Source organism: Globicephala melas, chromosome 8, assembly GCF_963455315.2.
Source record: "Globicephala melas chromosome 8, mGloMel1.2, whole genome shotgun sequence".
Lineage (NCBI taxonomy): Eukaryota > Metazoa > Chordata > Mammalia > Artiodactyla > Delphinidae > Globicephala > Globicephala melas.
The window spans coordinates 7,133,686-7,161,303 of record NC_083321.1 but is presented as its reverse complement, the minus strand read 5'-3'; the positions used below and the strand labels follow the sequence as shown (position 1 = coordinate 7,161,303).

Here is a 27,618-nt window from a genome sequence, read left to right as displayed (position 1 = left end):
GCGCTTAGGGCGCGCGGGGCCGGGGGCGGAGGGACAGCTGCGGCCCCGCGGAGGAGGGGCGCAGGGGGGACGGACCCGGGGCTGCGGGAGGCGGCGCCGCCGGGCCGGACTCCCGAGAATGCCCTCTGGGGGCGCCGCGTGGGGTGGGGCCGCCGGGCCCTGCAACTCGAGCTGTTGCCCCTGGTTAAAAATACCCCCTGTCCTGTCCTCTCCCTCCCCATCCCCCGCGGTGACCTTCCGTCCGGGCCCCAGCCCTCCCCACCCCGACTGGCGCTGGCCCCTCCCCGGGGACAACTCTGCCTTTTACTAATTTGTCCTCTCGCGCAGTTGGCCCGGCGTCTGCGGAGGGAGGGGCGGGGAGACACCGTGAGTTAGAGAGACAGTCTGAGGAGGTGCCCGAGAGATAAGGGAAGGCAGAGAGGAAGCGGGGCTGGAGCCCGAGGAGGAGGAAGAGAAGGGGCAGAAGGAGGGAGGGAGGGAGGAGGGCGGAGGGGCCGCGGGAGGAGGGCGGGGAGGAGCGCTCTTCCTGGTTGGGCCCTGTCCTCAGCTGCCACCGGGGAAGCCAGCCGCAGGGACCGCAGCGACCCCCCGAACACTCCTCCCCCAGGTAAGGAGGTGGGTGGCCGGGCCGCTGCTCCCGAAGCCTGGCCACTGCTCCCGGGCTGAGGGGCTGCCTCTATCCCGGGCTCTCTGAGTGCCTGGGACTGGGGCAGGGGCTGGGGAAGCCGCACAGCTCCGGCGCCCGCCCCAGCCTGCGTTCCTCACTGCCTCCAGGGGCCGGGCTGCGCTGGGCTGGGGGAGGGCCGGAGGGGGAAGGACTGAGGCGCAGCAGCCCTGATCATTCAACCTGTCTCAAGAGCTTGGGGAGGGGGACCCCGACTGGAGTACTCAGCCCCCAAGCCAGGGAAAGGGGCCAGTGTACGGGAGCTCGGCTAGTTTGAGGAGGGGGGTTACAGGCAGGCAAACGGTCAGAGGCCTTCCCTGGGGTCTCCCACCTTCCTGGTTCCTTGTGTTATTTCGGGCTCCGCCCTTCCCCAACCTGACTGGCTGACCACAGGACTGCAGACCCAGGACAATGGGCATCTGGTAAAAGAGAGGTGGTAGCACTGGGTGGGGGTAGGGAGATGGTGGCCACCATACCTGGGGGGATGGGAAGCCCCCTCTCCAGGGTTGTGGGAGCAAAGGGAGGTGGCAGCCCTGATTCAGTGAGAGGAGCAGTGGGGGCGGGGAACCCCAGGTCTGGGGAGGAAGGAAAGCAGTGTTAGCAGACAGGAGTCCCAGCTCTAGTCCTGGGAAGGCCTGGGTTCTGAGCAGGCCCATCTCTCCCACAGGATGGCTGAGGAGGTCATCACTCCGGTGTACTGCACCGGGGTGTCTGCACAAGTGCAAAAGCAGCGGGCCAAGGAGCTGGGCCTGGGCCGCCATGAAAACGCCATCAAGTACCTGGGCCAGGATTATGATCAGCTGCGGGTTCACTGCCTGCAGAGTGGGGCCCTCTTCCGTGATGAGGCTTTCCCCCCAGTGCCCCAGAGCCTGGGCTTCAAGGACCTGGGCCCTAACTCCTCCAAAACCTATGGCATCAAGTGGAAGCGTCCCACGGTGAGAGGGGCCACCCTGGGTGGGATTCAGTTTACCCCCTTCCTGGGTGAGGAGTGGGACTAGGACTCCAGGTCCCTAGGAGGGGCTGGCCCAGAGACAGGACTCTGGGTCTCTTGCAGGAGCTGTTCTCAAACCCCCAGTTCATCGTGGATGGAGCCACCCGCACAGACATCTGCCAGGGAGCACTGGGTAGGCCCTGGGGCGTTTTGAGTGTTTTTCCAAAGCAGTTCCCTATACCCGTTCCTTCCTGCTCTGCCTCAGCCCCTCCCTTCTGCAAGCCCAAGCAGGCTCTGGCTATCAGTGCTGGGGCTGGTTTGCCCAGATTCCTGGGTCTTTTCTGTAAGTTGAGGGGAGCCCTGCCCAGGGAACCCGTTTCTCCCCAGCATGGCACTCGTGTGCACCATTGGGCGCAGATTGGTAGAGCAGGCCTGACGTGGCTCTTTCCCATCCCAGGGGACTGTTGGCTCCTGGCGGCCATCGCCTCCCTTACCCTCAATGACACCCTCCTGCACCGAGTAGTTCCACATGGCCAAAGCTTCCAGGATGGCTATGTCGGCATCTTCCATTTCCAGGTGAGGAGCCCCACATGCACCTTGGGCAAGGGGGGTGAGGGAGAGAGGGGTAGCAGGCACTGCAGGTGGTGGGGACACTGAAGTTAGGGTGGCTCAGGGCCACACCTTGCAGGGCCAGCCCTCCCTCTCGAAAGTATTGCGTGTGACCTCTTGATTCCATCTCCGATCCGTCATGTGTGAGAATCTGTCATGTGTGAAACGGCTGGGCAGGTATTTCGGCTGGCAGCTTTCCTGGACGCTTGTGCACATCGGGGGAGAAAAGTGCTTAGAAGAGTAGAAAGATCTCTGTGTTATATCCTGTGGGACAAATCCTTTTCCTCCTCAGGGTCTCAGTTTCCCTATCTGAGAAACAGAGAGTGTTCTGCCGGGAAAACCGACCAGCACATGTGGCCATCTACACCCTTGGCATCAGTCCACCCACCCACCCACTCCCAGCTCCGCCTGCACTTTGGCAATCGCCAGCCTCTTAGAGAGCCTTGCAGAAAAGAAAGACTCGGGCCAGCGTTTCCTGATGTTGTTTGCGCACGGCCCATTTTTCAAATCACACTAATGAATTCTCAGTAGGCTGGTTTTGGGAGAGACACACCCCCAGGAAGCCTGGATGAGAATCTCTGGCCCCAGTGTCCTCTCCTTCCGCCTAGCCAGGGAGCCCCTTGCCCTACCTCGTCCTCACCCGCCTCGGCGCCTAAGGCTTGACTTGCAGGACCCACCGTGCGGTGGCAACTACTGTGGCCAAGTGCGGCACCTGCCAGCGTTGGCCCACCGGGGCGTGGCCTCACCGCCCTTTCCCCACCCTCTCCCTTCACTCCACCAATCCGCTCCTCCCCGGCCTCTGATTGGCCCGTTCACTCCCTCACAGACAGTGCGGTGGGCCCACCTCCTCCCCTCGCCCCCTTGTTCGGCGCACACACACAGCCCCGAATGCCAATGCCGTAGCACTGAGTCACTTTTGGCCTCGGCGGGCCGACTCCTACCTCTCTGGGAAACTTGGCCCTCAAGGCATCTATGAAGCAAACCCTGCGGTTTGCTGTCCACCTTGTGGTTGAAGGATCTGGATGACACATTTTTATTCCACACCTAATTTACATAGGTATCCGCAGCCCCCCTACACACACACACACACACACACACACACACACACACAGAGCCTAGAATGGGGAGGGGGAAAGGCAGGGGACATGGCCTTAAAAGGTTCCGGGAGAGCCAAGGCCCAAGGGCTTTGCAACCTCTCCATCCCTTGGTCTGTTTCAAAACATATCAACAATGCTGCCCTAAAAACTACCTTCCTAATCTTCTTTAGTTTTCCCATGAGGAAGGCATTGCTGTTCCCTTTTGTGGAGAGGGAAAGTGAGGCTCAGAGAGGATAAGTTGCTCAGATCCCGTGTCTAGGATATATGACCTAGAATCAGGTGTCTAGTAAGTGGGAGAGCTGCTGAGGCGTAAGCTCAGGCCCCGGGGATCTCAAAGCAGCTACTCACTATGCTTCTCTTCCCCCAGCTGTGGCAGTTTGGGGAGTGGGTGGACGTGGTGGTGGATGACCTGCTGCCCACCAAGGACGGGAAGCTGGTGTTCGTGCACTCTGCCCAAGGTAACGAGTTCTGGAGTGCTCTGCTGGAGAAGGCCTATGCCAAGTGAGTAGGGGCCCAGCGAGAGTTCCAGGCCACCCCCAGAGTGTGGGGTCCCGCTTGGTACAGAGTGCTGACCGGGGCCTCCCACAGGGTGAATGGCAGCTACGAGGCCCTTTCAGGAGGCAGCACCTCCGAGGGCTTTGAGGACTTCACAGGTGGGGTCACCGAATGGTACGAGCTGCGGAAGGCGCCCAGCGACCTCTACAGCATCATCCTCAAGGCGCTGGAGCGAGGCTCCCTGCTGGGCTGCTCCATTGATGTGAGTGCGCTCCATCCTGTGACCTGAGCCTCCTAGTGGCTCCCTTTCCCTACGCAGCCCAGCCTCAGACTCGCTGCAGGCTTGGCTCCAGACCCCATCCTTCACCTCACACCATCGGATCCTCACCCAGCCGCGCCCATCACTTCAGTCGCATCTTCCACCTCCATGCCTGGCGTCATCCTGGTCCCCAAAGCCTCAGACCTCAGCTTGTTTTCCTCACTTCAGCTCCTTGTTCCTGTCATCTAAGGCCTTGCCTGTCTGCTCTCCAGTTCGCAGCCTCAGACCTCAGCTCTTTCCTAGTGCCGGCTCCCGTGGGCCCCCGCTTCTGCCCGTACTCCATTCACTCCCTCAGTTGCTTTTCTGTTCCCACGACTCATCCTCAGACCTCCTTCATCCTTGATGTCAGCCTCCACCCCCACCATCACTGCATCCTCCACTCCAGCCCCGCCCCCATGCTCTTCCCCAGTCCTACCCTACTCTAGTCTGTTCTCCGCCCTCTTCTCCGCCTCACTGTGTCCCTCCACACGAGGTCCTCTGAGGACCTCGTGGCTCTGTGGTGAGGCGAGGGGCTATGCATGGCTGTATGTGTGTGTTCATGCATGTTTGCAAAGGGTCTGGCCAGCTCTGGCCAAAAGCAGTGTCAGTGGGGTGCCCAGGCCCCGCCACCAGTGGTAACATTGGTGGAGTAGCAGGCAGCACCCCTTCCAGGGGCTGAGATGGGGTCAGGGTTCCTGCCTATCACTTTGCATAGCTGTTGTGTGTGCAAGGGAACGCCAAGACTCGGGGTTCATCTCCTGACCGGGGATGGGGACACTGGCCATAGTATGTGTGTCTTTCTGCAGATCTCCAGCATTCTGGATATGGAGGCTGTCACCTTCAAGAAGCTAGTGAAGGGCCATGCCTACTCTGTGACCGGGGCCAAGCAGGTACTGCCCCACATGGAGGTCTTCCCTGCAGGGCCGTCCCTGCTTCCTTGTCTCTCTGGCCCGTGGCCAGGGCTGTGGGAGAGGCCGACTCTTCCTTTGACCTCCTGCAGCACCTTTTCTATCTCCTGGGGACTCTCATCCAGAGATGTTTATCTTGTGCCCCCCCTAGTTTGTGCACATAGCTGCCTTCCTCAGCAGGTTACTCCCCATAAGGCTTCTCAGCTGTGCTTCCCATGGTGGGTGCTGGGTGCTGAGCTGGGCTTGGCGAGGGTGAGGTGGAGGGAAGGGGTGCTAAAAGTGTGTACCAGAAGCAGGCACTGATGGGAGCTCTGGGGAACAGGTGAACTACCAGGGCCAGATGGTGAACCTGATCCGGATGCGGAACCCCTGGGGCGAGGTGGAGTGGACAGGAGCCTGGAGTGACGGGTGAGGGGCCGCGGACACTGGCCAGGGAGGCTGGGGGAGGCTGTTCAGTGCCACTGGCATTTCTGCTGGGAGCTCTGCCAGCCCAGGGTGGGCTCAGGATTGGACAGAGGGGCCCATCTGCATGTGACTGGGTCTGAGGACCGCCCTGACAGAGCTCAGGCTGTGCGGGCCGCTGTGCCCAGCCTGTGAGCATCCTCGGGGCATCTGACCCGGCCCCTATAAGACAACTGGGACTGGGATCTCTGGACTTGGCCTGGAGGAGGCCTCCTGACCCACGCCAGGGGAGGACAGGCCTCAGGGACAGAGGCTGGGCAGGTCAGTGGCCGGCAGCCCCTGGCAGTGCCCTTTCCCCACAGCTCCCCGGAATGGAACAACGTAGACCCTTATGTTCGGGAGCAGCTCCGGGTCAAGATGGAGGACGGGGAGTTCTGGTGAGCAGCCCCATCTTCAGTCTGGCCGTTCTTGGGGACAGGCACCCCAGCTCCCAATCCCCCCAAACCCAGCCGTGCCACGTCCCTCAGTGCCCTGGCTGGGGGCCCTGGCTCACCTCTCACCTCGACCCCCCCCCCAGGATGTCCTTCCGAGACTTCATGCGTGAGTTCACCCGCCTGGAGATCTGCAACCTGACGCCCGACACGCTCAAGAGCCAGAGGTTCCGCAACTGGAACACCACCCTGTACGAGGGCACCTGGCGGCGGGGGAGCACCGCGGGGGGCTGCCGCAACTACCCAGGTGACCTGGCCTTGAGAGCGCAGGGGGGCGGGTCTGGGCCCTGCTGCCCCAGACATGTCTTCTCTCTGAGCCTCAGTTTCCTTGCCTGTAAGGTAGGGGTAGTTGTGCTGACCTCGTGAGTTTGCTTTGAGGATGAAATATTGAATGTCCTTGTAAATTCCAAAGAGCCACATCTGATTCCCTTGCTGGGGTCTGAGCCAGAGTGCTGACAAGGGGAGAAGGCTTCGTTGCCGTCCAGCCACCTTCCTGTCACTCCTCATTCCGAGACCTTCCTCCTGGCCCACTGTCTCCCTCATTGATTCTCTGTCACCTTTCCCTGGGTGTCTAGATCCGTGGGGTATCCTTCCTCTCCCATCTCGCCTTCTCTTCTTACAAGGCTAGAGTCCTCATCCTTACCAGGTTGGAGTCACCATTTTAATCTTCCCCCTGCAAACGCTCGAGTTTCCCGGCCCCTTTGTCCCTCTGCCCCATAACCCTAGTTGAACCCTCTCCACCGGCTCCAGAACCGCTGACTGTGCCTGGAGAGAAGTTACACACCTGGGGCAGTATTTTCCCTGTAAATTCACAGACGCAAACCTCAGTTGTGCACTTTGCATGACCCCAGCAGCTCCTATGAGTACGTTCCCACTCTCTCCTCAGACCTGCCTCCACTGTCACTCTCATCTGATTTCATGGGACACCCGTCCCATTCCCACCCCCAAATCCCCCAGCCTGACTGGACCTGTGCCCACCTTTGCTGCCTTGCCGCCCGGGACAGTGGCAGAACTATCCCTGCTCGTGGGGACCCCGCACCTCTGCTCCAGACTCCCTTCTCCCTCACTCTGAAAGCCTCCCGCTCCTTCATCTGTCACCTCTCACTCTGTGTCGTGATGAGAGAACTGCTCGCCTCAGAACAGTCGCCTGTCTCTCGACGCACTCCCCCACCCATTTCTCTGCTCCCCTTCAAAGTGAAATTTCTCAGCAGTGCTGCCCTCAGCGTTTCCTTGCTCGCTTCCAGTTCAGTGTTTAACCCTCTCCAGTCCAGCTTCCACCCAACCCCGGTGCTGCAGCGTCTCACTGGCCAGCTTCGGCTGTGCCGCGTCCACCACTACAGCTCTGCTCTCATGACCTGCCCCTGTTAGCAGTTCTCAGGCTGGCTCACAGCCCTCTGTTTTCAAGCATTCTTCTCCCTCACAGGGATCTAATTTCATCAGTTTTTCCCCAAACAGATGACCACTGTTCCCTGGTACAGGGAAGTCTATCCTTTCCCTGCAACGCCAGCCCCGTCATACAGTTCCCACGTATGTGCGGGTCTGTTTCTGAGTTGCTTTTCTGTCCCTTGGCCTATCCCAGTGCCAAGAGTGCATTGGTTTAGTAGCTATAGATTTATAGGTCCTGAAATTGGACAGGATGAATTCCTTCTTCAGGAGTCTCTTAGCTCTTCGTGCTCCTTTTTGTGTTTTTTCTATGTGAATTTTAGGATCAGTTTACCAAGTCCTACAAAAAGCCCTTTTGAGATTTTACTTTGGAATTGGATTGACTCTGCAGACCCATTTGGGGAGAATTGACATCTTTACAATTTTGAATCTTCTTATCCAAGAATGTGGTGTATCTCTTTATTTATTTAGGCCTTCTTTAATGTCTTTCACCATAAAGGGCTTATACATCTGTTGAAATTTATTCCTAGATACGTTATCATCTTGTTGCTGTTGTAAATGGTATCTCTTTTAAAATTACCTCTCCCAAGTAGTTGCTGACACTGTAGCATGCAGCTGACCTTTTAAGTTTATGCTGTATCCAGCAAACTTGTTAAACTGTAGTTAACTTTACTCATTTTTCTGTAGATCCTTTTTGCTTTTCTAACTGACAGTATAGTATCTGAGAATAGTGATGAATTTGTTTCTTTTCCAATTCTTATTATTTTTGTTGCATTTTCTTGTTTAATGTGCTGGCCAGGCCTGCAGCATGCTGACTAGCACTGGTTATGTCCTGGTATTACCCCTCTCTCAAAGGAAAAGTTTTTTTTTTTGTTTTTTTTTTTGCTGTACGCGGGCCTCTCACTGTTGGGGCCTCTCCCGTTGCAGAGCACAGGCTCTGGACGCGCAGGCTCAGCGGCCATGGCTCACGGGCCCAGCCACTCCGCGGCATGTGGGATCTTCCCGGACCGGGGCACGAACCCGTGTCCCCTGCATCGGCAGGCGGACTCTCAACCACTGTGCTACCAGGGAAGCCCAAAGGAAAAGTTTTTACTAGTAAATGTTGACTGTAGATTTCATCACTAAAAACTTTTCTACTCTAGGTTTTTGTTTTTGTTTATACATTTATTTATTTATTTTTGGCTTTGTTTGGTCTTCGTTGCTGTGTGCAGGCTTTCTCTAGTTGCAGTGAGTGGGGTCTACTCTTCGTTGCGGTTTGCGGGCTTCTCCCTGCGGTAGCTTCTCTTGTTGTGGAGCACTGGCTCTAGGCGCTCAGGCTTCAGTAGTTGTGGCGCATGGGCTTAGCTGCTCCGCGGCATGTGGGATCTTCCCAGGCCAGGCCTCGAACCCGTGTCCCCTGCATTGGCAGGCAGATTCTTAACCACTGCACCACCAGGGAAGCCCCTTGTTTTCATTTTTGTATGCACCTTTTATCAGATTAATGAAGCTTAATGTTATTAAATACTTTATTATTAGAATTAGCTTTTTTCTTCTATCTGTTAAAAAGGTAAGTTACACTGATCACTTTTCTAATATTAAATTAACCTTACATTCCTGAGATTAAAAACAACAGAGTCAGGCTTCCCTGGTGGCGCAGTGGTTGAGAGTCCGCCTGCCGATGCAGGGGACACGGGTTCGCGCCCTGGTCCGGGAAGATCCCACATGCTGCAGAGCAGCTGGACCCGTGAGCCATGGCCGCTGAGCCTACGCGTCTGGAGCCTGTGCTCTGCAACGGGAGAGGCCACAACAGTGAGAGGCCCACGTACCGCAAAAAAAAAAAAGAAAAAAGAAAAGAAAACCAGAGTCATGATATAACTTTTTTTATACAATAATTTTACATCCATGTTCATGACTGAGGTTTGCCTATAGTTTTCCTTTCTCATACTTACCTTGTCTAGTTTTGGTATTGGTGCTGTATTTGGCTGGTAAAGTGAACTGGGAAATGTTTTCTCTTTTTCTGTTTTCTAGAAGAGTTTGTATAAGGTGGGTATGATTTTTTGCTTGAATGTTTGGTGGAACTGGTCTATAAAGCTGTCAGGCCTGCTCTTTTATTTGTGTGAAGATTAACTTTTGTTATTGAGTATCTTTAATGGTGATTGAATTATTCAGGTCTTCTATTTCCTCTTGAGACTCTTTTGATGAGTTTTATTTTCTAGAAGTTGATCCTTTGCATATTGTTTTCACAATTATTAGCGTGAAGTCATGCTTAATATACCATACCTCATCTGTAATGATATCATCTCTTTTATTGGTAATGTTGCTTGTTGGCATTGTCTCTTTTGTTTTTACTAATCCTGTGAGGGGTTTGTCAATATTAGTCTTTAAATAGAAATGATGTTTTTACTTTATTGATCCTTTTTAGTTTTTTGTTCTATATTATTAATCTTTGCTTTCTTGTTATCTCATTCCTCTGCTTTCTTTGGATTTATTTTTAGACTTTATGACATCTTTTTTCTTTCCTGTTTTATTGTGATGTAATTGACATTCAGCACTGTGTAAGATGCACAGCATAATGATTTGACTCACATACATCATAAAATGATGACCACAGTAAGTGTAGTGAACATCTGTCATCTCATATAGATACACCATTAAAGAAATAGAAAAAATGTATCTTTTCCTTGTGATGAGCACTCGTAGGCTCTTAGGGTTTACTCTCTGCACAGCTTTCATATATAACGTATAGCAGTGTGAATTCTATTTATCATGTTGTACATTGCAGCCCTAGCACTTATTCACTTTAAAACTGGAAATGTATACCTTTTGACCACCTTCATCCACTTCCCTCTGCCCCCACCCTTTGCCTCTGATCACCACAAATGTGATCTCTTTTCCTATGAGTTTGTTTGTTTGTTTGTTTTTGAAGGATAATTGAACTACAACGCTATGTGAGTTCCTGGTCCACAACATAGTGATTCGATATTTCTGTACATTTCAAAACCATCACTACAATAAATCTAGTTGTCGTCTGTTACCATACAAAGATATTACAAAACTACTGATTCTGTTCCCCACACTGTACATTTCGTATCTGTGACTCATTTATTTTGTAATTGAAACTTTGTACCTCTTAATCTCTCTTACCTATTTGTCTTTTCTCTCTCTCCCCCTCCTCTCTGGCAACCACCTGTTTGTTCTCTGTATCTCTGACTCTGTTACTGTTTAGCTGTGTTTTTTCATTTGTTTTGTTTTTTTAGATTCCACATATAAACAAAATCATCCAGTATTTGTCTTTTTGAATTAGTGTTTTCATTTTCTTTGGAAAAATACTCAGGAGTGGAATTGCTGGATATCATGGTAGTTCTATTTTTAATTTTTTGAGGAATCTCCATAGTGAGGAATTCCATTTTAAGGAATCTCCATGTTCTCCATAGTGGCTGCACCAATTTACATTCCCACCAACAGTGCACAAGGGTTCCCTTTTCTCTACATCCCTGCCAACACTTATTTGTTGTCTTTTTAATAATAGCCATTCTGACAGGTGTGAGGTGAAATCTCATTGCAATGTTGATTAGTTATGTTGAGGATTTTTTCATGTGTTCTTTGGCCAACTGTATGTCTTCTTTGGAAAAATGTCTATTCAGTTCCTCTGTCCATTTTTTTTTTTTTTTTTTTTTTTGCGGTACGCGGGCCTCTCACTGTTGTGGCCTCTCCCGTTGCGGAGCACAGGCTCCAGACGCGCAGGCTCAGCGGCCATGGCTCACGGGCCTAGCCGCTCCGCGGCATATGGGATCTTCCTGGACCAGGACACAAACCCATGTCCCCTGCATCTGCAGGCGGACTCTCAACCACTGCGCCACCAGGGAAGCCTGGGTTGTTTGTTTTTTTTGATGTCGAGTTGTATGAGTTCTCTGTATGTTTTGGCTATTAACTCCTCATCAGATATATCATTTGCAAATTTCTTCTCCTGTTCAGTAGGCAGTCTTTTCATTCTGTTGATAGTTTCCTTTGCTGTGCAAAAGCTTTTTAGTTTGATGTAGTCCCGTTTGTTTATTTTTGCTTTTTTTTCCCTTGCCTGAGGAGACATATCCAAAATAATATTACTAAGACCCATGTCAAAGAGCCTACTGCCTATGGCTTCTTTTAGAAGTTTTATGGTTTCAGGTCTTACCTTTAAATCTTTAATCCATTTTTAGTTTATTTTTGTATATGGTGTGAGAAAGTAGTTGAGTTTCATTTTTTTGCATGTAGCTGTCCAGATTTCCTAACATCATTTATTGAAGAGGCTGTCTTTTCCCCCATTTTGTATTCTTGACTCCTTTGTCATAAATTGCCCATATAAGTGTGGGTTCATTTCTGGGCTCTCTGTTCTGTTCCATTGATGTATGTGTCTGTTTTTGTACCAGTACCATACTGTTTTGATTACTGTAGCTTTGTAGTATAGTTTGAAGTCAGGGAGTGTGATATCTACAGTTTTGTTCTTCTTTCTTAAGATTGTTTTGGCTATTCAAGACCTTTTGTGTTTCCATACAAACCTTAGAATTATTTGTTCTAGTCCTGTGAAAAATGTCATTGGTATTTTGATAGGGATTGCATTGAATCTGTAGATTGCCTTGGTAGTATGGTCATTTAAACAATATTAATTCTTCCAATCCATGAGCACAGTATATCTTTCCATTTGTGTCCTCTTCAATTTATTTTATTAGTGTCTTATAGCTTTCCAAGTACAGGTCTTTTACGTCCTTAGTTAGATTTATTCCTAGGTATCTTATTCTTTTTGATGCAATTGTAATTTTATGACTTCTTAAATTAGACACTTATTTCATTAATTTTTTTTTCTGTGTATGCACCTAAAATGATAAATTTCCCTCCAAGTGTACCTTTGAGTTACACAATTTTGACATGTAATGTTTTTAAGAATTGTAATACCATAAAATTCACACTTTTAATGTGTACAATTCAGTCATTTTAATATGTTCACAATGTTGTGTGATCATCACCATCACCTAACTCCAGAACATTTTCACTGCGCTCAAAAGAAACCCTGTATCCATTAGAAGTCACTCCCTAACCCTCTCACCCACCAGCCCTGTAACCACTGATCTAATTTCGTCTTTATAGATTTGTCTATTCTGGACGTTTCATATAAATGGAATCATGCAATATGTGGCCTTTTGTGCGTGGCTTTTTTCCCTTAGCATCACGTTTTCAAAGTTCATCCATGTTGTAGTGTGATCAGTACTTCATTTCATTCGTAGGGCTGAATAATATTCCATGATATGGAGACACCATATTTTGCTTATTCATTCCAGAGTTGATGAATTGTTTCCAGTTTGGGGCTATTATCAGTAATGCTGCTCTGAACATTTATGTACATGTGTTTGTATGAGCATATGTTCTCTTGGGTCTAAAGTAGGAGTGAAATTTTTAGGTTGTATGGTAACTCCATGTTTAACTTTTTGAGGAACTGTAAACTGTTTTCCAAAGTGGCAGCCATTTTACTTTCCATTTTACATTCCTCCTAGCAGTGTATGAGGGTTCCAATTTCCCCACATCCTCATTAACACTTATTGTCCAACTTTTTTATTATAGCCATCCTAGCAGGTGTAAAGTGGTATCACATTGAAGTTTTGATTGGCATTTCCCTAATGACCAATAATGTTGAGTATATTTTCATGTATTTATTGGCCATTTGTATGTCTTTTTTGGATGGTCTGTTCAAATAGTTTGCCCATTTTTAAATGCAGGGGTTTTTTTGTTGTTTTTTTTGGGTTTTTTTTTTTCGCGGTACGCGGGCCTCTCACTGTTGTGGCCTCTCCTGTTGCGGAGCACAGGCTCTGGACGCGCAGGCTCAGCGGCCATGGCTCATGGGCCCAGCCGCTGTGCGGCATGTGGGATCTTCCCGGACCGGGGCACAAACCCGCGTCCCCTGCATCAGCAGGTGGACTCTCAACCACTGCGCCACCAGGGAAGCCCTGCCTATTTTTAGATCGGGTTGTCTTTTCATATATTTTTAAAATATATATATATCTGTATATATTCTGGGTGTGAGCCTTATGAGGTAGATGGTTTGTATGTATTTTCTCCCATTCTGTGGGTTGTCTTTTCATTTTCTTGATAGTGTCCTTTGAAGCACAGAAGGTTTTAATTTTGATGAAGCCCAATTTTTATTTTTTCCTTTTGTTTCTCATGCTTTTAGTGTCATAATCTAAGAATCCATTGCCAAATCCGTGGTCATTTATCTTTGTGTCTTCTTCTGAGAGCATTATGATTTTAGCTCTCTTATATTTAGGTTGTTGATCCATTTTGAGTTAATTTTTGTTTATGGTGTAAAATAGGTACCCAACTTATTTCTTGTGCCTGTGGAGACCCAGGTGTCCTAGCATCATTTGTTGAAATACTGTTCTTTCCCATTGAATGGTCTTGGCACCCATGTCAAAGATCAATTGGCCATTTATGTATGGGTTTACTTTTGGACTCTCAGTTGTGTTCTTTTAGTCTGTATGTCTATTTTTATTCCAGTACCACACCATTTTGATTATTATAGATTTGTAGTAAGTTTTGAAGTCAGGAAGTGTGAGTCTTCCAACTTTGTTCTTTTTCAAGATTGTTTCGGCTTCTGGGCCCCTTACAATTCCATATGAATTTGAGGATCTGCTTTTCACTTCTGTGGGAAAAGGTTGTTGGAATTTTAATAAGGGTTGCATTGAATCTGAAGATCACTTTGGGTAGTATTGACATCTTAATAATATGAAGTCTTCCAATCCATGAAGATATGTCTTTTGACTTTTCTATGTCTTCTTTAATTTGTTTCAGCAATGTTTTGTAATTTTCAGTGTACAAGTCTTTCAACTCCTTGGTTAAATTTATTCCTAGGTATTTTATAGTTTTGGATGCTATTGTAAAGAAATTGTTTCCTTAATTTCCTTTTTGGATTTTTTCATTGTTGGTGTATAGAAACGCAACTGATTTTTATATTTTAATGTAATCTGCAACTTTGCTGAATTTGGTATTAACTTTAAACTTTCTTATGGATTCTTCAGGTTTTTCTATATACAAGATAATGTCATTTGCAAGTAGAGAGAGTTTTCTTCTTCCTTTTCAATTTGGATACTTTTTCTTTTTCTTGACTAACTGCTCTAGCTAGAACTTCCAATACAATGTTGAATAGTGGTGTGCAAGTGGGCATCTTGTTCTTGATCTTGGGGGGAAAGCTTTCTTTTTTTTTTTTTTTCACCACTGAGTATGATATTAGCAGTGGGTTTTCCATAAATGCCCTTTATCATGTTGAGGAAGTTCCCTTTTATTCCTAAATTTCTGAATTTTTTAAAAAATTTATTTATTTAATTTATTTATTTTTGGCTGCACTGGGTCTTCATTGCTGTGCACGGGCTTTCTCTAGTTGGCGGCAAGCAGGGGCTACTCTTTGTTGTGGTGTGCAGGCTTCTCATTGCAGTGGTTTCTCTTGTTGCAGAGCACGGGCTCTAGGCACATGGGCTTCAGTATTTGTGGCATGCAGGCTCAGTAGTTGTGGCTCGTGAGCTCTAGAGCATAGGCTCAGTATTTGTGGCGCATGGGCTTAGTTGCTCCGCGGCATGTGGGATCTTCCCGGATCAGGGCTCGAACCCCGTGTCCCCTGCATTGGCAGGCAGATTCTTAACTGCTGCGCCACCAGGGAAGTCCTGAATATTTTTATCATGAATTTGTTTTGGAGTTTGTAAAATGCCTTTTCCATGTCAGTTGAGATGGTCATGTGTTTTTTTTTCCCTTTGTCCTATTAACATGATGTATTACATTGGTTGATTTTCTTATGTTGAACCATTCTTGCATTCCTGAGATAAATCCTATTTCATAGTATGTAATCTTTTTAATATACTGTTGGATTTGGTTTGCTAGTATTTTGTTGAGGATTTTTGTATTGATATTCATAAATGTTACTGGTCTGTAATTTTCTTTTCTTGTGATGTTTTTATCTGGCTTTGGTATCAAGGTAATGCTGGCCTCCTAGAATGAGTTAGTTTATCAAAAGAAATAGTAATGTAAATGAGAAATCACATAGAATAGTAATTAAAGCACTGTGTACCTATATTGAAAAAGAAAGAACTGAAAACAATTGCCTAATTTTCCACCTTAAGAAACTAGTAAACGAGCAAACTAAACCCAAAGCAAGCAGAAGAAAGCCAAATAAATGAAACAGAGAAACAATAGAGAAAAATCAATGAAACCAACAGTTGGTTCTTTGAAAAGCTCAGCAAAAAGTGCAAACCTTTAGCCAAACTGAACAAGAAAAAAGACAAGAAGGCTCAAATTACTAAAATCAGGAATTAAAGAGAGAACATCACTATCAACCCAACAGAAATAAGTGATTTATAAGAAAATACTGTGAACCATTGTACGACAACAAATTAGATAACCTAGATGAAACTGACAAATTCCTAGAAAGAAACAAACTATGAAAATTGACTCAAGAAAAATAAAAAATCTGGATAGACCTGTAACACTTAAGAGATTGAATCAATAATCAAACCTCCCAGTTACTATTTTATTGTTGATTTTTAACTTAATTTCCTTGCAGTCAGAAAATATGATCTATATGAGATCATAGGTTTGAAATGAACAGAAGCTGGTGCTATGGCCCAGCATGGGGTGAGTTTTCATGCATATTCACGTGTTCTTGAAAAGACTGGCTAACACATATATTGTGTTAGCACTCCTGTAAATATTTTAAATATAACAACCTGCTTAACTTTCACACTGACCCTATGAGGGATGTACTGCGTTATCACTATTTTACAGATAAGGAAAGTGAGACACAGAGTGATTAAGCAGTTTGCCAAAGTCACTAATAAGTGGCAGAGCTGGGATTTGGACCCTGTCAGTGTGAACCTGGAGTCTGTTCTCTTGACCAGTATACTGTTCTCTGAATGTTAGGGGGAATCTTCTATCATTGTTCATTATATCAAACTTATTGATTACTTTATTGATTACTTTGTCTGCTTAATCCATTATTGGAAGAGGGATAATAAAATCTCACACCATCTTGCTGGCTTTGCCAATTTCTCCCTTTATTTCTGTCAGTTATTTTTCTTTGCATATGTTGAGCTAGGTGCATCAAGTTTAAAATTGATATAAGTTCCTAGTGAATTAAACTTTTTTTTTTACTATCTAGTGACCACCTTCATCTTTAGTAATTCTTTTTACATTCAAGTCTGTTTCAGTCTGTGTTACTATGCTGTTGCAGTTTTCTGTTAGTTACTACTAGTAACTTCTGTTAGTTACTAGTAGTAACTAACTTCTGTTAGTTACTACTAGTACTTTTGTGGTATGTCTTGTTATACCGTTTGATGTACCGATCTTTCTACAGCTCAGTGTTTTGGTTATCTCTCATAAATAGCATATAACTGATTTTTTTAATAGCTGAATTTGGAAAACATTGTCCTTTGATTGGAAAGTTTAATCCATTTACATTCATAGTGATTACTGATATATTTGGAAAGTTTAATCCATTTACATTCATAGTGATTACTGATATATTTGTATTTATTTCAGCAGACTTACTATGCATTTTCGATTTGTCCCTCCTGCTATGCCTTCTTTTGGGTTGAATTTTTTCTTTTCTCTCTGCTTGTTTTTCCCTCTGTGAGTTTGGAAGACAGAAGAGCTTGCTTAATAAGTTCCAAAGTTAGTTGATCAGTATCTTTACCCTCCACCTGAATAATGTAAAGACTTGAGAATATTTAAGTTGGATCACACCCTCCCTTTGTTCAATCTGCTATCCTTAGCTAGTATTTTAATTCTTAACAGTTTCCTGCCTGTCCTAAATTAGCACCATCATCATCCCCATTATTTGGTATAGCCCGTATTTGTTTGATTACCCACATAATATCAGTATTTTTGCTCACTACTCTCATGAATGGTGAGACCTTTCATCTGAGATCATTTTCTGCCTGTCTGAAATATATCTTTTTGAATTTCTTTTACTGAGGGTCTTTTGGTGATAAACTTTCTCAGTACTTGTATAAAATGCCTTTATAGAGTGCTCATTCTTGACAATTCTCTGGATATAGAACTCTGAATTGACATTACTTTCACTTCCCTGAATATGCTATATTACCCTTCACTGTGCTTCCACTGTCACTATGTGAGTTGGGAGTCTGTCTACCATGCCTTCTGAAATGGTTTGTCTTTTCTCTCTCTTAAGATTCTTTTTCTTTGATATTCTACAATTTGACCATGATGTGTTGAGGTGGGGATTTCTTTTTATTATGCTTTGGATTTGTCGAGCTCCCTGTGTATGAAGATTGATGTCTTTCAACAATTCTAGAAAATTGTTAGCCATGATCTTTTAGAATATCACCTTCCTACTCTCTTTATTTTCTTCTTTTGGAATGCCAATCAAATGTAAACTGGACTCCCTCAGTCAACCCTCCAGATCTCTTACTTAACATCTCTTAAATGTTCCATCTCGGAATGTCCCTGGATTGCATTCTGGGTAGTTTCTTTAGATCCATTCTCAATGCACAAATTTTCTTTTTTGCTGTTGGTTAATCCTTCCAACAAATACTTAATTTCACTTGAAAAATTTATTTCTGGAAGTGTTAATGGCTCTTTTTCTGATCTGTTCATCCTTGCTCATATGTTTAAGCATCTCATTTATTTCTTTACGTATAGTAAGCCTAGTCGTCCATATTCCGTGTCTGATAATTTCAGTATCTGAAGTCTTGGTGAGTTGTTGTTTGTCGCTGCTCATCCTCAGCCATCATGAGGTTCATCCATTGTGGCTGCTGGTTCTCAACCTTCTGAGGTTTTTGGCCTATTTGACCTAGTTTATCTTCAGGAGTTGTTTGAGTTATTGGATGAAGTTAAGTTCCTCTAGTGTTTCTGCCAGAAGTTTATCTTCAGGAGTTGTTTGAGTTATTGGATGAAGTTAAGTTCCTCTAGTGTTTCTGCCAGTCACCTGGGATACTCCCGACCCAGGACTCTTAAAAATAAATTTTCTCCTTAATGTTTTTTTGTTGACCTCATGGGCAGCATGAATTAAATCTGCAAGCTCATGAGAAGGCTGGCTTGTGGTTATAAATCCTCAGAGAATATTCTACTTCCTCCCAGTGGTTTTATTTTTCTTTCACACTTACACTGCTGGCATTCCTCACGGGGCTTCCAGTTTTATGGCTGTGATCTCCTACTGGACCTTATCTCCTGCCCCTGAGCCCAGGCAGGACTCAAGGCCTCTAGGAGTCTGCAGAAATCCTTTGGCATTATTTACCTTTCATGGCTCCCAGTTTCCATTTTTTAAAACAGCTTTTCTGAGATATAATTCACATACCACATAATTCACCCATTTACAGTGTAAAATCCAGTGTGGCCTTTACTATATTCACAGAGTTGTGCACCCATTATTACATCAATTTTAGAACGTTTTCATTACCCCCGAAAGAAAACCTATACCCCCTGGCTGTTACTCCCAAGCCCCTCCTCCCCCTCATTTCCAGGCTACCACTAATCTACTTTCTGTCTCTATGAATTTGCTTGTTCCCGACAATAATTTAATATAAATGGAATCATACAACACGTTGTCCTTTGTGACTGGCTTCTTTCACTTAGCATAATGTCTTCAAGGTTCATCCATGTTATGTAGCATGTGTCAGTACTCCGTTCCTTTTAATTGCTGAATAATATTCCATTGTTTGGTTATATCACATTTTGTTTAAATTGGGTTGTTTCTACCATTTGGCAATTATAAATAATGCTACTTGGAACGGTCACATGTTTTGTGTGGGTGTATGTTGTCATTAATCTTGGATATACACACACACACCCCCAGAGGAGTGGAATCTCAGGGTCATATGGTAATTCTGTGTTTTACCATTTGAGGAACTGCCAGACTATTATGCAAAGTAGTTGCACCATTTTACGTTCCCACCGGCTATGCTTGAGGTTCTGATTTCTCCACATCCTCGCTTATTTTTTTTAATTTTTTAAAAATAAATTTATTTATTTTTGGCTGCGTTGGGTCTTCATTGCTGTGCATAAGCTTTCTCTAGCTGTGGAGAGTGGGGGCTACTCTTGGTTGCAGTGCACGGGCTTCTCATTGCAGTGGCTTCTCCTGTTGCGGAGCACAGGCTCTAGGCGTGTGGGCTTCAGTAGTTGTGGCACACAGGCTCAGTAGTTATGGCTCATGGGCTCTAGAGCACAGGCTCAGTAGTTGTGGTGCACGGGCTTAGTTGCTCCGCAGCATGTGGGATCTTCCCAGACCAGGGCTCAAACCCACGTCCCCTGCATTGGCAGGCGGATTCTTAACCACTGCGCCACCAGGGAAGTCCCCACATCCTTGCTTATTATCTCTCTTTTTGATTATTGTTAATTTTGTATGTGGGGAGGGGGAAGTGCTGGACTTATTGGTGCCTTTAAACAGAAGTTTTGCATATTCTCTCCGGCACTTGGTTGTTTTAGTCAGGAGGATTGTTCAGGCAGCTGAATCACTAAATTGCCAGAAATGCAAGTCCCCCTCAGCCCTTGCAGCTCAGTGGCCTCCTCTCAGACCCTGCTTTCTCTCGCCCTCTTCTAAGTCACTGTCCACACAGCAGCCACCTCCTTTTTTTTTTTTAATATTTATTTATTTGGTTGCGCTACGTCTTAGTTGCAGCAGGCAGGCTCCTTAGTTGCGGCTCCAGGGCTCCTTAGTTGCAGCTTGCCGGCTCCTTAGTTGCAACAGGTGGGTTCCTTAGTTACGGCACGAGGGCTCCTTAGTTGTGGCACGTGAACTGTGAGTTGCAGCATGCATGTGGGATCTAGTTCCCTGACCAGGACTCACACCCGGGCCCCTGTGCTGGGAGCACAAAAACTTAATCCACTGCGCCACCAGGGAAGTCCCTGCAGCCACCTTCTAAAATCCTGATCCAGTCATGCCCCTCCCAGTGTAAACCTGTCAGGGAGTCCTTTTGGTCTTTGATTCAATCCACACTTCTTATCACCGACCCTGCTTCCACCAACGTCTGCCAACCTCCCTGGATCCCCTGTGCTCACTGGAGCCCCAGGTGTGGGTCTTTTCTTCTCCCTCTGCCTAGGCTTCCTAGGCTCAAATGTCACCTCGAAGATTCCTTCCCTGCCTGACTTCAGCTTGCTTTCTTTGTAATTGTTCCATTAACTAACCTGACTTGTTCATGCTTTGCCTCCGCTTCGTTCTGGAATGGGAGCTCATGAGGGCAGGGACCCTGTGTGTCCCTGTGGCACATCTGTCACTTGGCACACGGTGGCCACAGTAAAATTTGTTGAATGAATGAAAACATGGGGGAGGGAAGGCTTGGGGGCACTGCTTTGCTTCTCCTCTGATCCTGCCTCCCTACCTCCTGCAGCCACCTTCTGGGTGAACCCCCAGTTCAAGATCCGGCTGGAGGAGACGGATGACCCGGACGACGACGACGACTACAGGAGTCGGGAGTCAGGCTGCAGCTTCCTGCTCGCCCTCATGCAGAAGCACCGCCGTAGGGAGCGCCGATTTGGCCGCGACATGGAGACCATAGGCTTCGCTGTCTACGAGGTGAGCGAGCGGGCGGATCGCCCAGCACCCGGTAGAGAAAGCGGCCTCCCGGCAAGCACCGCCAGGGGACGCCAGGGGCGCCAGAGGCCAAGGCGGCGCCCGCCCATCCAGAGCCGACTGGGGCCAGTCACACCCCTGAGGCACGCAGCCCTAGACTGAGCCTTCGGGAGGCACCTGCTGAGGCGCTCCGCCAGGACTGGGGCAGCCAGGGGCCTAAAATTCATCCCGTGAGGCAGATGGAGGATGAGGAAGATGTTTAGCTAGGAGAGGGGAAGATTCTGCAATTCTCCCCTGTCCTTAGAGGCTGCATGGCTGCTTTCGGGCAGAGGGATCTGCCTTAGCTGACACCTGGGAGAAAGACTTTGACTCAGTTTCAGAAAGAAGTGGGCAAGTGGTCTTCCCTGAAGGAGTAGTGAGCTCCCTGTCTTGGAAGTATGTAAGCAGAGGCTGGCCATGGAGGTGCTTCACGCACTGTATTCAAGACAGAAACTTCTGGATCTCCCTGGTGGGGGTAAAGGACAGTCGCAGCCTCAGCCCAGGCCCACGGCCCCTCGTAGCAGATTGGGGTGGACCTCCAGTGTCCCTGGGCCGGAGGACTCTGCAGTTGGCCGCCCCATGGGGCAGTCCTGGAGGCTCTGGTTCAGAGCTGAGGTGCAGGGCATTCCAGGGACAGAGGGCCCTGCCTGGGCCTCCCTCCTGGGGTCCTGGGGTCCCTCTCTGGCATGAATACAGGTCTGGGTCAACACTGGCCCCTGTCCAGGACCCTGTCTCCTGGTCTCTTCATCCCATCATTTTCATCTTAAGAACTCAGGGCCGCTGCCCAGCACACACCACAGCATCTGCCCCTGGGCCAGGCAAGCATCTCTAACTTCCCTCATCTCTCTGGCAGGTCCCTCCGGAGGTAGGTGTGGCATCTGACTCGCCTGGATTTACACACCCTTGAACACACATGGCCCAATGGTGCCCAGAGGGAGCAGGACGGCGGCAAGCCCACACGTAGAGAGCTAAGAAGTCTCCTCATCTTGGGGCTAACACAGTGCCCCCACCCCCCTGCCTGCTGTTCAGTGGGCAGAGCAAACACTGTCCTCCTGGGGGTCAGAGCAGGTAATAAGTAAGGGAGCTGGATTTGAACCCTGGCCCTCAGAGCCCCACCTGATGCGCACCCGTGAGGCTCTTCCTGTCTTACTGTCACACTGAGGCCGTCTGGGGTGCTGGTTAGGAGCAGGTTGGTAGTGGGCTGAGTGTTCTGTACCCTTGGGCAAGTTGCTTAGGCTCTAAGCCTTGGCGTCCGTGTCTGTAAAATGAGTTGTCATGAGCGTTAAGTGAGGTGGCGTGTAAAAGGCCCTGCAGTGTCTGACACAGGGGAAGCTCCAGGTAAGGATAACGAGAAAGTTATTTCATGGTGTCACAGTATCTACATTCACCTCATGGTGTCTCCTCCCCTCCACCCGGTGCAGTAGGCAGGGCTGTTACCCCCATTTTACAGATGAGGCAACAAGCACTGTGACTTGTCAGGGTCGGGTAGCCTGCGGGTGACGGAGCCGTGACACAGCTCTCCAGCCGCTTGGCCAGAACCTGGAGCCTGGGGTCTGGATCTGGGTCTGGTTCTGGCTGGATCTGGGTCTGGGGGCAGCTCCTAAGGGTGGGCTGAGCGGGCAGCTGCAGCCCCCGCTCCCTCCTTCCCTCCCGCCAGCTGATGGGCAGGCCGGCCGTGCACCTGAAGCGGGACTTCTTCCTGGCCAACGCGTCTCGGGCCCGCTCCGAGCAGTTCATCAACCTGCGGGAGGTCAGCACCCGCTTCCGCCTGCCACCCGGGGAGTATGTGGTGGTGCCGTCCACCTTCGAGCCCAACAAGGAGGGCGACTTTGTGCTGCGTTTCTTCTCAGAGAAGAGCGCTGGGACCCAGTGAGTAGAAGGGCCCCCCACCCCGCTCTCTGCGTGCCCCCCACGCCCCTCCTGCCCCCCCCCCCCACTGCTGACTGGCCCCCTGTCTCCCCACCCTCTGCAGAGAGCTGGATGACCAGATCCAGGCCAATCTCCCTGACGAGGTACGTGCCCTGCCCCACCAGCCACCCTCCTCCTCTCCCTCACCCTGGGTGTCCTGTGACCTGGGCTCCGGCTGGCAGCGCAGAGCCCCTCCTGGCAGGAGCCGTAAGAGTGATACTGATCCCTCATTTGCCCAGCACTTTACAGTTTGCAAAGGACTTTGTCATAATAATGGCACAGGGTCCCCGGGTTCTTGCTCTCTGCTGGGTCTGTGCTGAGCTCTTTACCTGGGTCACCCCGTTTCCTCCATAACAGCTGTGTCAGGGTACTGTCACTACCCTCTCAGTGGGAAACTCAAGTTCAGAGAGGTTAAGGAACTTGCCCAAGGTCGTGCAGCAGGGAATCAAAGCCTCACTGTTCATCATTGAGCTGACCTTCACTCTCCACATTTAGGCCACAGAGGCCTGGACAGGGATAGAGTAGGGGCCAGGTTCCCATTTTACAGATGAGAAGAGTGAGGCTCAGAGGTGAAGTGACACATAGCTGATGAGTGGTCCCAGCCCTGCCTCCAGCAGCTGCCCATGCAGGGGCCAGGCTGGGGTGCCCCTGACCTGCTCTCCCCCGCTTCTCCATCCAGCAAGTACTCTCAGAAGAGGAGATTGATGAGAACTTCAAATCCCTCTTCAGACAACTGGCAGGGGAGGTAGGCTGGGCGTGGTGGACGGGTGGTCGGGGGCACGGGGGGGGCAGCCTTTCCCCAGAGTGGAAAAGGCTCCTCCTCCCTCTTCCCGCAGGACATGGAGATCAGCGTCAAGGAGCTGCGGACCATCCTCAACAGGATCGTCGGCAAACGTGAGCATCCCTGAGCGGCTGCTCTCCACCCCGTGTCCTGCTTCCCACCCCCCCTACCCCCTCACCTCCGTTCCTCCAAACTCCAGAATCTAGCCTTCTGCTCCCACCCTGGGCTGAACCCAACCCCTTGGTCTCCGTGGGTGGGGCACCCTCCACCACCTTTCTGAGCCCTGCTCACCCCCTTTTTCCTCCCAAACTCCTCATGCCGTCTTGCTGCTCTCCATGCCTGAGCGCTGTGCCTGGTGTGATTAGAAGCTTAGCCGGCTGCTGACAGCACCTTAGGGCCAGTGTGTGGGCGCCCCTTCCTCCCAGAAGGCAGATGGCCGGCTTCACTCCCCAATGTGCAAAACTGAAGGCAACCGCCCTTCAACCTTCCCTTTGCCCCCGCCTCTGACCTCTCACCTCCGACCTCTGTGCATGCTGCTCCCTCAGCCCAGAACTCCTCTCCTGCTCTTCTCACCCTTCGGGGCCTGCAGCAAACCCCACCCCTGCCGTGACCGCCTATGCTGCACGTTTCTACTGTGTTTCTTCCACTTATACTTAGCACTGTTCCTTTTCACTCGGGTCTAATGGTGGTGTTGACGTGCCTGTTGGGACACCGGCTTGACTGCTAAAATACCTTAAACTCTTTTTTCTGATGATGGAAACAATCCTACATACCTACTAGCCTAGACTTTACACACCAGGGGACAGAAATGGTGCCTCCCGGACCCTTGTCCCACCAGTGTGCCCAGCACGGGGCAGACCCAGGAAGCTGGCTGGGTTGAGGTGTTGGGACTGGTTTTTCTTGCAGACAAAGACCTGCGGACCAAGGGCTTCAGCCTGGAGTCCTGCCGCAGCATGGTGAACCTCATGGACGTATCCTCCCTTTGCTTTTGCCTCCTGAGCCGGCCTTTGGGGTGGGATGTAGGCGTGGGGAGAGCCCTGAGTGACCCACCCCAGGAGCAGTGCAGAGAAAGGGACAAGTGTGGACAGACCAGTTCCTTCCTGGCATCTTCCCATTGATCGGGGTGGGGCGGGGACCGAGGCACAGGCCTGTGTTGAGTGAGAGGCGGGCAGGGCCCCGTCTGCAGGTGACCCTGAGGCTGGTGCTGTTTGCGCCCCTCCCAGCCACCCCGATTCAGGCCTGGCCCCAGGCAGCTGTCTGTGGGCTCCTGCCCCTTCTCCTCTCCCCCTCCTCGTCTTGCTCTCCCTGGTGCTCACTCACCCAGTGCCTGGTTTAAGCTGTGGAGTTTTCTTCTTAATGGCCGCCCAGCGTGACGGCAACGGGAAGCTGGGCCTGGTGGAGTTCAACATCCTGTGGAACCGCATCCGGAATTACCTGGTAGGTGGTCCCTGCTGGCAGCACCCTCCCCTCCTCTGCAGTCTCAGTCACAGCGGGCGGCCGGGCTCCGGCTCCCAGACCAGCTGTGTGGACTAGGCCCTTGCCCTGGGTCTGCCTCTCCGAGCCCACGTATCCCAGTGGCTGACCCCCTTCGGGCCTCTCCCCTCCACCCTCGTCAGCCCTCCACCCTGGGCAGATGGGAAGGGCTGGATGCTCGCCAAGCCCTCACCCTCTGCCCCCCACCCCCACCCCCCCAGTCAATTTTCCGGAAGTTTGACCTGGACAAGTCGGGCAGCATGAGTGCCTACGAGATGCGGATGGCCATCGAGTCTGCAGGTGAGGCCTGAGGGCTGGTGGCACTCGTGGAGCCCCAGGGAGATGGCCCTGGCTCGCTTCTCTGACAGCTACCCAGGGCGGTGGCCCACCCACTAGCCCTTGTCCCTGGGGGGGTGATGGCAATGGTGGTGAAGCAGTAACAGCCATCTACTGCCTTTCTCTCCTGGTGACTGAGCCAGGCGCTTTATCAGCATTTCCTTTTGTTCTGACTGCAGCCTCATGAGGATAGGGTCTTTTATTATCCCATTGAGCAGAGAAAAGTGCAGCTCAGAGAGGGGTAGTGACTGGCCTGAGGCCACACAGCCAGGGAGGAGTGGAGCTGGCCTCCAGAGCTTCCAAAGGGAGCAGTGCAGGGCTCATCCTCAGTCCCATGTCAGGATGAGGCCAGGGCATTCAGAACAAATGAAACTGGACCCTGGGCCCTGATGGCCAGCACCTGCTTCCCTGGGGCAGTCTGGGTCCTCAAGCTCCCTCTGGACCAGCACTTGCCCAGCTCCCGGCCCTGCCCAGGAGGTCTTCATGCCCCCCAGCCCTGGGGCTCACCCTGCCCAGCCTCAGTCCCCCTCTCCGCCCCCTCTGGCCTGGCTGCACGTCCCTGGCCCTCACCTGCTCTCCTGCGCCAGGCTTCAAGCTCAACAAGAAGCTGTACGAGCTCATCATCACCCGCTACTCGGAACCCGACCTGGCTGTGGACTTCGATAACTTCGTGTGCTGCCTAGTGCGGCTGGAGACCATGTTCCGTGAGTGTCCCCGTCGGCTTCCCCCTCCAGCTCAGTCCCCAACTCGTCCCCAACGAGGGTCTTGGGGAGGTGGGGTCCAGGCAGGCTGAGTGCCAGGCAACACGGAGTTGGGTGGGAACTCTGGAGGGGGCTCTCGAGCAGCAGGAAGGGCTGCTCCCCGGCTGTGAGGGTGAGAGAGCTTGCGGCGCTGTGGGGAGGTGGGGGTGAGGCAGGAGGTGGGGCCTGGTCCTGGCCCTGCCTGAAGGTCCCACTGAGTTCTCAGCCCCATGTCATCATTTCTTGAACACACAGGGTTTTTCAAGACTCTGGACACGGATCTGGATGGAGTCGTGACCTTTGACTTGTTTAAGGTGGGGCTGTCCTCCGGTCCGGTTGGGGAAGGTACCCAGGGGCAGTGTTTTCTTACCCTCCTGGGCTGGAGGCTGCGGCCTCAGCGCCAGCCCTAAGGCCGGCCACCTGGGTCCTGCAAGGACACGCTTGGGTGTCTGGGTCCTGGGGAGGATGGGCCAGACCCCTGGAGGCCTGTACAGGAGCCAGCAGCCTGGGCTCCCAGGGGTCGAGGAGGTAAGAGAGTGCCCCGCCCCCTCCCCGGGAGGGTCCCTCTCCCACCTGCCCTCAGGGGGGTGAGGAGATGGTGACTCCTGAGCCATGGAGCTGGGAGGCCGGACTTGGGGTTTCTGCCCTGGCTGACCCCTCTCTCCGCCCTCTGCCTGGCAGTGGTTACAGCTGACCATGTTCGCATGAGGGGCTCTTGCACGAGCCCCTTGCTGTGCTTCTCTGCCCTCCTCGTCTGCCGGGCCGTGCCTCCCCGCCACGCCACACCAGGCCCCGCCACACCAGGCCCCGCCAGCTGCAAGTGCCTTCCTTGGAGCAGGAGGCGGCCTCGTCCTCCTCGTCCTCACTTCCCGGCCGCCCCGGTTCCTTTGTTCTGGGCAGAGCTGCGTGGCCCTCCCTGCCTCCACTGGCCACGGGCTCAGATGGACTCCCCCAGCCCCTCTGGTTGCCAAACCGGGAAGGCAGCTTTTGCTAGTTCCTGCCTCACGTGGGGCCCCAGGGGGAGCTGACGGCCCCAGGCCTCTGGACATCCTGATGTGTCCCTTCCCCTCCCTCCACAGGCCACCCATTCCACCCCCAAGCCCACCACGCCCCAGCTGCAGCCTTTAAACTATAACCACTAGCTCTGCACAGCCTGCTGTCTAGCCGTGCGGAGCGCTCTCCCAGCTGGGGCGTCCTCCGCAGGGCTGGGAATGAATGCCTGTTCCTTCCTGTGCCGAAGCCAGTGCCCCCCTCTGCCCCACATTCCCCCCAGCCCTGTCCCCACTTGCCTGCGGGGTGGTCAGGCCTTCCCTCCTTCCCTCCCTCCCTCCTTTTTTATATTGGTGATTTTAAAGGGGCCTCTATGGGGACTGAAGTACCACCTATGGGGGTGCCAGAGGCACCTGGGCATGGGGTGGGGCAGTCTCATGTTTCCATGCAGAGAAACCCCAAATAATAAAGGAAACGGCCCCACCTTTGACTCTGGAGTGTGTTTCTGCCTACACCTGCTGCCCAGGAGGGCACAGCAAGCCTTGTCCTGCAGGGAC

At 50.5% G+C, this 27,618-nt stretch overlaps 1 protein-coding gene across 1 annotated transcript; it reads left to right on the top strand.

Moving 5' to 3' along the window:
* On the top strand, positions 1–27,537 carry CAPN1 (calpain 1). The gene is made up of 22 exons (XM_030833651.3): positions 1–607; positions 1,332–1,599; positions 1,719–1,788; positions 2,053–2,171; positions 3,669–3,802; positions 3,890–4,058; positions 4,901–4,984; positions 5,325–5,410; positions 5,767–5,841; positions 5,982–6,142; positions 20,613–20,797; positions 21,687–21,698; positions 22,491–22,702; positions 22,806–22,845; positions 23,421–23,486; positions 23,578–23,635; positions 24,429–24,493; positions 24,891–24,959; positions 25,217–25,295; positions 25,919–26,035; positions 26,327–26,385; positions 26,753–27,537. Exons 2-22 carry the CDS (start codon positions 1,333–1,335, stop codon positions 26,777–26,779), a joined length of 2,154 nt encoding a protein of 717 aa, XP_030689511.1. The 5' UTR covers positions 1–607; position 1,332; the 3' UTR covers positions 26,780–27,537.
* The last annotated feature ends 81 nt before the right edge of the window (positions 27,538–27,618 follow it).